We start from the raw sequence: 12,708 nt of genomic DNA on the forward strand, positions 1-12,708 counted from the left end.
GGACCGCCCCCCCGACACGTTATCCCCTTGCAGACCGCGATCAAACACGATCGCGGTGTACCGGGGGTTAAAGGGAAGCATCGGCAGGGAGGGGGCTCCCTCCATGCTTCCCTGAGCCCCCCACAGCAGCGCAATGTGCAGCGCTGCTGCGGGGGGCTTCATCCCTGCAGGTCCCCGGATCCAAGATGGCGACGGGGACCTTCGGGGGCCTGCAGGGAGCTGGCTTCCTCAATGCCTGCAAAGCGCAGGCACGAGGAAGCCTTGTGCAGTGCCTGTGACAGATTGCTGATCTGTCACAGTGATCTGTGATGTGACAGATCAGCGATCTGTCACATGACAGTTATGTCCCCCCTGGGACAATGTAATAAAGTTTTTAAAAAAAAAAAAAAAAAAAAGTGTAAAAATAATTTTTAAAAAATCACTAAATAAAAAAATTAAAAAAAAATATTCCCTAATTCATTTTTTGGGAAATAAAAAAAACAAAACAATAAAAGTACACACATTTGGTATCGCCGCATCCGTAACGACCCGCCCTATAAAACTGTCCCATTAGTTAACCCCTTTAGTGAACCCCTTAAAAAATAAAAATAAAAAACGAAGCAAAAAATAATGATTTATCATACCGCCGAACAAAAAGTGAAATAACGCGCGATCAAAAAGACGCATGTAAATATCCATGGTACCGCTGAATACGTCATCTTGTCCCGCAAAAAACGAGCTGCCATACAGCATCATCAGCAAAAAAATAAAGTTATAGCTCACAGAATAAGGCGATGCAAAAATAATTATTTTTTATATAAAATTGTTTTCATTGCATAAAAACATAAAAAAAAGTGTAAAAATAATTTTTAAAAAATCACTAAATAAAAAAATTAAAAAAAAATATTCCCTAATTCATTTTTTGGGAAATAAAAAAAACAAAACAATAAAAGTACACACATTTGGTATCGCCGCATCCGTAACGACCCGCCCTATAAAACTGTCCCATTAGTTAACCCCTTTAGTGAACCCCTTAAAAAATAAAAATAAAAAACGAAGCAAAAAATAATGATTTATCATACCGCCGAACAAAAAGTGAAATAACGCGCGATCAAAAAGACGCATGTAAATATCCATGGTACCGCTGAATACGTCATCTTGTCCCGCAAAAAACGAGCTGCCATACAGCATCATCAGCAAAAAAATAAAGTTATAGCTCACAGAATAAGGCGATGCAAAAATAATTATTTTTTATATAAAATTGTTTTCATTGCATAAAAACATAAAAAAACTACCTAAATGAGGTATCGCTGTAAACGTACTGACCCGAAGAATAAAATCGCTTTATCAATTTTACCGCAGGCAGAGCGGTGTAAACGCACCCCCCAAAAGAAATTCATGAAACGCTGGTTTTTGTTCATTCTGCGTCCCAAAAATCGGAATAAAAAGCGATCAAAAGATGTCACGTGCCCGAAAATGATACCAATAAAAACGTCAACTCGTCCCGCAAAAAATAAGACCCCACATGACTCGGCGGGTCAAAACATGGAAAAATTATAGCTCTCAATATGTGGTGATGTAAAAACTATTTTTACAATAAAAAGCGTCTTTTAGTGTGTGACAGCTGCCAAATATAAAAACCGCCATAAGTAGTAAATCAAACCCCCCGTTATCACCCCCTTAGTTAGGGAAAAATACTAAAATTAAAAGTATTTATTTCCATTTTCCCATTAGGGTTAGGGCTGAGATTAGGGTTAGGGGTGTGTTGGGGTTAAGGTTGGAGTTATAATTGGGGGGTTTCCACTGTTTGGGCACATCAGGTGCTCTCCAAATGCAACATGGCGTCTGATCTCAATTTCAGCCAATTCTGCGTTGAAAAAGTCAAATGGTGCTCCTTCCCTTCCAAGCTCTGCTATGCGCCCAAACAGTGTTTTACCCCCACATATAGGGTATCAGCCTACTCAGGACAAATTGCAAAACAACTTTTGGGGTCCAATTTCTCCTGTTACTCTTAGGAAAATAAAAAATTGGGGGCAAAAATATCATTTTTGTGGAAAAAAATGATTTTATTTTCTCGCCCGGGCGTTATAAATTTCTGTGAAGCACTTGGGGGGTTCAAAGTGCTCACCACACATCTAGATAACTTCCGTGGGCGGTCTAATTTCCAAAATGGGGTCACTTGTGGGGAGTTTCGATAGTTTAGGTACGTCAGGGGCTCTCCAAACGCACATGACACCCGCAGATCATTCCATCAAAGTCTGCATTCAAAAATGTCACTACTTCCCTTCCGAGCCCCGACGTGTGCCCATACAGTAGTTTTCTCCCACATATGGGGTATCAGCGTACTCAAGACAAATGGACAACAACTTTTGGGGTCCAATTTCTCCTGTTACCCTTGGGAAAATAAAAACAATGGGGACTAAAAATCATGTTTGTGGAAAAAATATGATTTTTTTATTTTCACACCCGGACGTTAAAAACTTCTGTGAAGCACTTGGGGGTTCAAAGTGCTCACCACACATCTAGATAAGTTCCTTAGGTGGTCTAGTTTCCAAAATGGGGTCACTTGTGGGGGGTTTCCACACTTTAGGTACATCAGGGGCTCTCCAAAAGCAACATGACACCCGCAGACCATTCCATCAAAGTCTGCATTCCAAAACGTCACTACTTCCCTTCCGAGCCCTGACATGTGCCCATACAGTAGTTTTCTCCCACATACGGGGTATCAGCGTACTCAGGACAAATTGGACAACAACTTTTGGGGTCCAATTTCTCCTGGTACCCTTGGGAAAATAAAAAAATTGGTGACTAAAAGATCATGTTTGTGGAAAAAATACGATTTTTTTATTTTCACGCACGGGCGTGTTAAACTTCTGTGAAGCACTGGGGGGTTCAAAGTGCTCACCACACATCTAGATAAGTTCCTTGGGGGGTCTAGTTTCCAAAATGGTGTCATTTGTGGGGGGGTTTCTCTGTTTTGGTACATCAGGGGCTTTCCAAACGCGACATGTAGTCCGATCTCAATTCCAGCCAAAAACGTCAAATGGTGTTGCTTCCCTTCCGAGCTCTGCCATGCGCCCAAATAGTGGTTTACCCCCACATGTGGGGTATCGGCGTACTCAGGACAAATTGCACAATAACTTTTAGGGTCATGTTAACCTTGGGAAAATATTGAGGGTGAAAAGATCACTTTTGTGGAAAAAATATGATTTTTTAATTGTACGGCAGAATGTTATAAACTTCTGTGAAGCCCTTGGGGGTTCAAAATGCTCACCACACATCTAGATAAGTTCCTTGGGGGGGTCTAGTTTCCAAAATGGTGTCATTTGTGGGGAGTTTCCACTGTTTAGGCACATCAGGGGCTTTCCAAACGCGGCATGGCGTCCAATCCCAATTCCAGCCAAAAAAAAGTCAAATGGCGCTGCTTCCCTTCCGAGCTCTGTCATGTGCCCAAATAGTGGCTAACCCCCACATATGGGGTATCAGCGTACTCAGGACAAATTGTACAATAACTTTTGGGGTCCTGTTACCCTTGAAAAAATTAAAATTGAGGGTGAGAAGATCACTTGTGGAAAAAATATGATTTTTTAATTGAACGGCTGTACGTTATAAACTTCTGTGAAGCCCTTGGGGTTTCAAAGTTCTCACCACATATCTAGATAAGTTCCTTGGGGGGGTCTAGTTTCCAAAATGGGGTCACTTGTGGGGGGTTTGCACTGTTTAGGTACATCAGGGGCTCTCCAAACGTGACATGGCGTCCGATCTGGATTACAGCCAATTTTGCATTAAAAAGTCAAATGGCGCTTCTTCCCTTCACCGGGATCCATGGAAGCGTTTCAGAGTTATTACCTCATAAAGGGACAGTGGTCAGAATTGTAAAAATTGGCCCGGTCATGAATGTGCAAACCACCCTTGGGGGTTAAGGGGTTAACATTGGGTAATAAAAAAAGAGAAGAGGCAGCACTGCCAGTGGTCAGAACGCATAACATGAGGTGCATATGCACATATCTTACTGCATTCAAAATGAGACATTTAGCAAAATATTGATCAATATATTGAGCCACCCCGCCACGCCAAGGCAATCTCATATGGGGAGTCCTACTCTACATTTTTATTTATTCACTGTGCCATTGTGGCCTCCTAAATGTTTTAAAAGCAAGACCATATCAAATGCAATCCATACCTGAAGCATATCTGCATCACTCCCGTGCAGCCAGATGGAGCAGGTGCAGATAAAGGCCAACCAGGTCTGAACACAGACATCTCAGGTTTGACCTCCACACACTGCCTGACCAGCAAACACAGATGAAGGGCAATGCAGGCTCAGACATGGATGCAAAAATAAATAAAGCCTGGGGCAGGGCGGGGCTGCCGTGAGTGTGCACAGCAGCCTAGATCAATCACAATAAACACAGAAAAGATGGCGAAAATGACCCAGCGTGCACGGCAACAGTGGTGGTCAGCCACAAAACCAATTTGCAATAAAAAAAGAGAAGAGCCAGCACTGCCAGTGGTCAGAACGCATAACATGAGGTGCATATGCACATATCTTACTGCATTCAAAATGAGACATTTAGCAAAATATTGATCAATATATTGAGCCACCCCGCCACGCCAAGGCACTATCACCACAATTTTGCTAAATGTCTCATTTTGAATGCAGTAAGATATGTGCATATGCACCTCATGTTATGCGTTCTGACCACTGGCAGTGCTGGCTCTTCTCTTTTTTTTATTAACATTGGGTACACATGACATGCTGATGTTGTTTTGATGCGCCGCCGTCCGAACAGAAAACAACTTGTTGCCTTTCCGTGCGGTCGGCAGGCACGTCAAAACGACACATCCGCATACATCTGCATGTCCTGCGTACCCAATGTTAAAGATAGGTATGCAGAAGTATGGGGAAGTAGGCGGGGCTTAACAGAGGAAGTACGCAGCCCTCCGCAGAGCCCCTGAACGCTAATGTGTACGTAGCCTAAGCCTGTAACTGACGTAGCAGTGTCTCGCACAGGTCTCCACCTTAGACCCTGATGTGCGCTTAGCTCATGGCTACAGTACACCTAGACCCCAAGCCACATGTTTTCCATTTTTCTCTACATACACACTGTACATTTTGTGTTGCTTTTACCGTATTTAAGAATTGTGTCTTTTTTGAATTTAGATCCGTGTTTTATGTCTCCTAACAGACACTAAGTGTTTTTACCTTTTTTTATTTATTTATTTTTTCTTCAGAAAAGGTGGTAATTCATATATATTCATTTATAAAGTGATTATTTTTTTATCTTGTGTAATTTTCCTTTTGTGGGTTTTCGTGTAGATATACAATTCAAAGAAATGTCTGTTTTACGCTGGGATATTACTTTGAGCCATAGATGCGTAATCATTAGGATATTATACTCATTTCTTCCATGTTATTGCTTTGATAGGTTAGTATTCTGATACCACAATAGCACCATATCCCTTTTTGTGGAGCCTGAAATGTCTGTACACTTGCCCCCACCCTTCCCTTTTAGTCTTTTAACATCACATTATGTAATGGTTGCACAATTCTTGCCAACTGTAAAATCTGATCCGATTCCAACCTATTCAGAAGTACAATGTATTCCTTTGCCTACCTTGAGATAAAAGAAATCATTTGAGCAGTTTTATTCTGCGACGCTTCCACTTGTGCTAGGTGTATTATTTCAGCAGACACTGTGAAGCAGGATGACTCGTTAATGATCACTAGTCAGTAATTGCCTTGTTATAAGGTGACATGTAAGCCTAAATTATGGTGAACTACGATAAGAAAATTGTCGCAGTGTCATGGATTGTTTTCTTTTTTTTGTCCCTGCTGTACAATAGTAAGTACAAAAAAAGGATATCCCACTATTAAACAGCCGAATGCTGTAGTGGAACGCAGTGTAATGTTGGTACCCATTCCTTTCACACTGCTTTCTTAGACACCCGACTGATAGAACACAGCGCTGTGTTCTGTTCCCCACTGTGCGTCCGGAGTGTGAGATGACACATTGTCTAGTGTAACACAAATCTATGATTAAAAACACTGTCTGGCAAGTAATGGCTCTCAGTGTGCTACAGCTATTTGAAAGTGTAATTCAAGGGATTTAAATTTCTTGTGTAATGGAAAGATCGTATTTTCTCTATTTTTTCGGCAGATCTTCGGTAGCACTTCGATGCCTAATGCCATACCTTGCAGTTATTCAAACTGATATGCACAGTATCTCACCTATACTTTAGTATGTTGCTAATTTTGGTTTTTTTGTGTGCAATTGGGCAAAGACACATAGCTTTTTAGTGGCCAAATGCCTCAATATTTTGGGTCATCCAGTTTTGACTCAATGTTTAATAAATTCGAAAAATGATAATACTTATGGAATACATCCATCTATGGTTATTAGTTGGTTGTATAAATTGATGTTGTCAGTTAAATACCCATTAGCCACTCTTCTCCCATTAGCAGCTCCTTTGCCTCTTCTCTGTTTTGTTTTTTTGTTTTTTTTCTATAATAGTTACACAGGTTGTAAAAAGTCCTATTTCCATCAAGTTGAACCTTCATTCTTCTTGATTTTTTTTTCTGAGTAAAATGCCTCAAAGATCTCAAAATTTAATTAATTCTGATGATATTTTTGGACATGTTTACTCATTTTAATGTCTATGCTCACTTCCATAATCAGAGACGAACAGGACCAGTGATGTTATGTCTACAGATATTTGTTCGGTTGCGTGGACAAGCATTAAGTATCATCACCCTCAATACAGCGTCATTTGCTGTCCCCATCCCCCAACCTCAATACAGCGTCATTTGCTGTCCCTGTCCTCCACCCTCAATTAAGCATCATTTGCTCCCCCAACAGCCATTTAATTCATTTCATAATAAAAAAAAAGTTTTTCATACCTCTCATATAATCTACTGCACCTCCATGTCCAGCGCTGTATTTGCTAGTGCGATGATGTCATCACATAGGCGCAGTCACTTGACATCAGCGAGTTACAAAAGAGACTGAGGCAGCTGCTTGGAGCTGCGCAGTCTTTCTGTTGTGACTGTTATGGAGCTCCAGGAAAGCTCCCTGCTCCAACAAGATGTGCACTGCAACCCGACACCGTCCCTGGGGCCAACTGAGCAGAAGCAAAAGAGGGGGTGCTCACACTGGGTCCGGTCCCTCCCACTCTTTGCTTCTGCTCACCGGGCCCCATTCACAAGTAAGGGCAGTAATGCCCTGATGGTGGCCCAGATCATGCATTTGGTCCTATTCTACTGAACAGGATAGATGTACAAGCTGCATGTATCATACACCTTTCCTTTTCTAATTCATATTACAGGTGCACGATACATGCCCATCATGCACTCAACCCAATCCCCTGTCCTTTTAGGGCATATCTGATTCTAGACTGCTTTTTGTTCTCATTAACCTCATTGTAATCTATTCTTGAGAGGTATGAAGATACATTTGTGAATTGGCAGAAAAATATAAAAAAAAAAAAAATCACCATACAATGATTCCTGTGGTCCAAGGCTCGCACGGATATAGGCTCAGCAGCCGATGCAGGAACAGGATAAAAAAAGGGTGGGGCCAGCAAGAGAAGTGCGACTTTTGTAGTAAAATATAGCTTTTATTGAGCCATTTTAAAATAGAGTATCACAAAAATGTGGTCCACTAGATATACTGTTAGCACATAACAGCACAACAGACAGAGGTACAGCATTAAAACCAACGCGTTTCGACTTGCGTCTTATACCACGATTAAGACCATGGGGGGTGGGAGCTAGAGAGCTCCTCCCCTCCTGTCTACATAGAATCTTATCAGTGGCAGCCGCCATCTCCTATCTAAGTAATGGGAAAGTCTTCACTGAATACAGATTTTACCTCAGAATTGAGAATTTTGATAATGACTGATCATTTCGGGCAGAGAAAGAAGCAGATTTGTCTGATAATATATATCATAAAGTTGCTTATTTTCATGTGCACTATTGATTTATGAAATTAAAATTAAAATGACAGGTATGCTTTAATGAATTGACCCAAAGCCTATATTATGGTCCATAACCTTTATTGCGGTCATAGATGTGCTCAGCATCCCCTCACAGCAGTTAGGTGATGATTTACTCCTGTGTACCCTTACCGGGGGTCAGTGATGCCCAGGTCTCACCTGTGCGACTCCTCTATCAGACATTAACTGCATATCCCCCAGATTTGCCAGAAACCTCTTTAATAGGTATACCCCTTTAAGACAAGTTTAATATTTATATCCCACATTTGTTTCTGTCAATTTTAGTCTATTTTTAATTTCACAATAAGGAGAAACTATAGTCATTTTTTAGTTTTTGCCATCAGCATTGTTACTTGACATTTGAATTGAATTCATTTACATCTCATCATACGTTTTCTTTTCTTTTTTTGTAGGTTGAATGTAAGAAAGCACAGCCTAAAGAGGTTATGTTTCCTCCTGGAACAAGAGGACGGGCGAGAGGTCTCCCTTATACCATGGATGCATTCATGCTGGGGATGGGAATGCTGGGTAAGTGCTCCAAGTTTATTTTTAGCTTTCCAGTTTCTGTATTGGGAGATTTTACCTCATATTTCAAGGTATAGGTTACATTTTAGTAAATTTGTATCCTTTCCCAGCAACCCAAAAGGATGATTACTTTTCATAGGGTTCTTATATGGTCCCTCCGTTTTTAATTTGGAATTTTGGAACATGCAATCAATAATTTCGCTGCACACTCTTATTCACAGATGCAAATTCTTTATGTCATCGTGTAAATAAAACAGACATATGTTCAGATATTCTTAGGGTTTAGTATGACACCTCCACAGTGAATTTTTCTACAAATACCTCCACATGCACAGTATGATCACCCTACTGTATCCTCCTCCCCTGCAAAGTATGGCAATCGCAACACTGTATGATGCCCCAACTGTGACCGCAGCACAACCCTCCACACAATATGATGGCCCCCATATAGCCATTCATACAACATGATGGCCCTCACACCCTTCCACACAATATGATTGGCCCAACACAGCCCTCCGTACAGTATCATGGCTCCAACACAACTGTCCACACAGTATGATGGCCCTGACACAACCGTTCACACTGTATAATGGCCCCCACTAGCCCTCCAAACAATATAATGGCCCCACCACATAGTCCTGAAAACAGTATAATGGCCCCCTCATAGTCCTCCAAATATTATAATGAGCCCCCACAATGTACTCATTGATAAAAAAAAATTAAGTTACTCACATACCATTGTTGAACACTGCTCCGGCCTTTGCAGTGTGTGTTCTGAACCTCTACCCTCCTTGGCTGAGATGTTAGATGCAGAGGGAGAAAAATGGAGGAGAGATATGCCTATACAGTTGAATGTGAGATGCCGGATGGGGGGAGCCCAGACAGTGTCAGACTGGTGTGCCAAGGGCTCACCAGTAACATTGACATTAGGGGGGAAAACTTTTCACCTGCATACAAATATACTACTTCTGTTCACAAATGTACCTATATCTCTATATAATAATAAACTGGGTAGTTTGGTTAATGTTAATAAATGATGAGGTGCTGCTTTGCTTTTACTGTACAGAGTGAATCAAGTGAATTATGCCGAATACTGCCCATACCAGATTGGGGGCCCAGATCTGCACATGGGCCCACTGGGGGATTGCCCTGTTACCCTATGGGCCAGTCTGAACCTGAGCCGCACTTGCATCTGGCCCCCGGTATCACTGGCGTCTTAGTGGTCGTGTGGTCTGCCGCTATTGGTGGTACGTCACTGACAGACACCCTAAAACATCATGCACATTGCCATATAATGGCTTTATACAGGGATACCATGGTGGCTCAGTGGTTAGCACTGTAGCCTTACAGTGCTGGGGTCCTGGGTACAAATCCCACCAAGGACAACATCTGTAAGAAGTTTGTACGTTCTCCCCGTGTTTGCGTGGGTTTCCTCCGGGTACTCCGGTTTCCTCCCACATTCCAAAGACAATACTGACAGGGAATCTAGTTTGTGAGCCCCAATGAGGACAGTGATGTGTGCAAACTGTAAAGCACTGCGGAATATGTTAGCGCTATATAAAAATGAAGATTATTATTTATACAAGTTTAAATTGCGTGGAGCGATATTACCCATGAACATTTGTAGGCCCTTACAGGACATCCTTGTGTCTCCTGTTTACTATAAAGCTATGCAGAGGTGTTTCTTACTGAATAAGAAAGTGATTTGTTACATTAGATCCAGTTTTAATTGTATACTTTCTACTTTAATACTATGCTTTTTGAAACCGCTCTAAAATATTATTTGGATAAGACTCGAAGGATAAATATTTCTGAACATTTTCTAGTAATGTCTAAAATGTAAAAAAGAAAAATCAAAATGCTTTTGGTCTTTTTAGGCTAGCTGATTCTTGGTTGAACATGGGTTGAACAGAACGCTTTTTCCTAATTACCAGCTATTGTCGTTTGTGGGATATATGGATCATCTATGCTTTCGCATGATGCCTATTGTAGAATGATTGAATTAATGTTCATTCTTTCCTGCACAATTTTGTCATCTTGTGTCAACAGGCGAGTAAAGAAGCGCCTATCGACTTGTATATAATTGTGTTGTCTAATTAGACTTTTAATGTTACCAAAAAGGCACAATTTTTGGGCTAAAAGTAATGTTAGCATTTGGGTTTCGTTACATAATTTGCAATGTTTGTCTTTTCAAGGCTCTTTGTCTGTAGCCATAAATCAGCTGAGAGGAGCTCAGAGAAACACAGATAAAGAGTTACAAATTTTCCTGTTATGTGCCAGAATGATCTTACTGACTGATTCTCAATTCGAGGTCAGCCTCTTTTTTCTGTTTGTGTAGTTTCCTCACACTGATGACCACTTCTGTCCATACAGTGTCTGCTGGTGGAGAAACGTGTGACCAGACCTGTCCTCCTCAAAACACCACACCGAGAGAGCTGCTTTTCTGTTGCAGGAGGCTGAGGACAGGTCTGGTCACATGCTCCTCCACAAGAAGTTCTGCTCAGTTTGTAAGGATAGCCGCACTAACAAGAGAAAGTGGCCGACCTGTACCTGAGAATCTGTCAATGAGCTCCTTCTGACATCTAACAGGAGAAATGGTAACTCCCTTGTTTTTATTTGTCTTTCTCTGAGCTCCTCTCAGCTGATTTTTATCCACAGATTACATTAAAGGAAAATGTGCCGGGAAACAAAGGGCTAAATGGTGCAAAATTTGTAATGAAACCCAGCTGCAAAAATAATTTTTAGCTCCAAATGCATGAATTGAGTAAACAAAAAGGCCCCAAAATAAGGTGAGTATTTTGTAGACTTACTTTCACATCTTTTACAATCAAATTTTGTTTTTACAGGTTATAAATACATACTTTTATATTTGAGAAAAGTAAAATAATTTAGTTCATTTTCAGTCGTGAACAGGTTTTGGAGTTTTATATTATTGGTAACTTGTAAAATGATTGGTTTATTAGGACTAATCCTGTTGTTTTTCCTTCTGTTTTAATCTGATTGTTCTAATACAGAATTATTTTTGTCCAGGCTGTTGTTCTTTGCTCTGTCTTTTCTGTCTTTTATTCCCAATCAGATTTCTATCCTTTGTCCTTAGGGGCAAATGTTTTGTTTTGTAAAGTGGGAAGACAGACATGACTCACTAAATAATGGCAATTTGCCAGATATGAGCCAGTTTTCTAGAATTGGAAAAGAGGAGAAAGGAAGAACTATATAGGGGCCGATATATCAAAGTATTTATCCCAGAAAAAAAAGCATAAAACACTTTGTAAAGTCGCAAAAATTTACCAACTGTTGGTTGCTTTTGGTCGCTCAGCTCTGCGCCAGTCCCTTCGCAATACAATATTCAGATGTGTGAAGGCTGTCATTGGAGAGATCACTCAGAATCCCACTGCTGCCACCACGTGTGAAGGATGGCACCGGAGAGATCACGCAGAACCCACACCTCGCCACCCCGCTTGATGTCACTAATACGTCAGACGGATCATGTAATGCAGTCTCCCCACTTTCACCAACGTGACGTTCTACACCCCCTGAGGACACGTAAGGTCAGCTTGGTTCAGTTTTGCACAGACTCCCCCTGTCCACACGGGCCCAGGGAGCCACGGGTAGTGAGAGAATGTAGCTCACCCAGTCGCTGATGTGGCACCACACTCGCTCACAACCCCAACAGGCTGAGAGGCCCCTTTCACTAGCACCAGTGAAATAGCCCCTAGTCAGCCCGGTAGAACTGCCACTAGTTCTTCGTTAGACATAAATCCGGTTCGATAATGGGATTATATCGGGCCAGAAGCCAGCCCTGGTGGCATAGAAAGTAAAGCCAAGATAATGGACTTGTGGATCAAGATAAAAGAGCAGTCCAAGGTTATATTTAATCACCTTATGTGCACACTAGACAACACACTATATACACAGTGGTTGCACATATACAATAAAGATGTGAAAATTCTAATAGTGGTAGGACAAAAGATATAAGAAGATGGATCATGTCAATTACCGGGTTGATATTCGACCATGTGTGCTCTGGGCAGCAGGGGGCATGGGCTGCCAGCTAGTTCCCAGGTTCTTCACAGCACGTTACTCGACATGACCCCCCTTTCGAAGTGGACCACATGCACAACAGAGAGAGAGACCACATGGATTTACACTAGCCTTTATCCCCTTTGGGTCACTCCCATCCTGTCCTCTAGGCTGAACCTAAATCCTCTC

General features: G+C 41.5%; 1 protein-coding gene across 3 annotated transcripts in view; it reads left to right on the top strand.

The window, feature by feature from the left end:
• MSI2 (musashi RNA binding protein 2) overlaps nt 1–12,708 on the top strand; it is a 713,954-nt gene that overhangs the window by 443,330 nt on the left and 257,916 nt on the right. For all 3 annotated transcript variants that reach the window (XM_073562118.1, XM_073562119.1, XM_073562120.1), the window contains exon 4: nt 8,388–8,502. In XM_073562118.1, the coding sequence (XP_073418219.1) occupies nt 8,388–8,502 (115 nt within the window). The remainder of the gene's footprint in view (nt 1–8,387; nt 8,503–12,708) is intronic.

The sequence above is a fragment of the Dendrobates tinctorius genome, unplaced genomic scaffold (assembly GCF_039654945.1).
Source record: "Dendrobates tinctorius isolate UK_male_01 unplaced genomic scaffold, ASM3965494v1 ptg000338l, whole genome shotgun sequence".
NCBI classification, from domain to species: domain Eukaryota; kingdom Metazoa; phylum Chordata; class Amphibia; order Anura; family Dendrobatidae; genus Dendrobates; species Dendrobates tinctorius.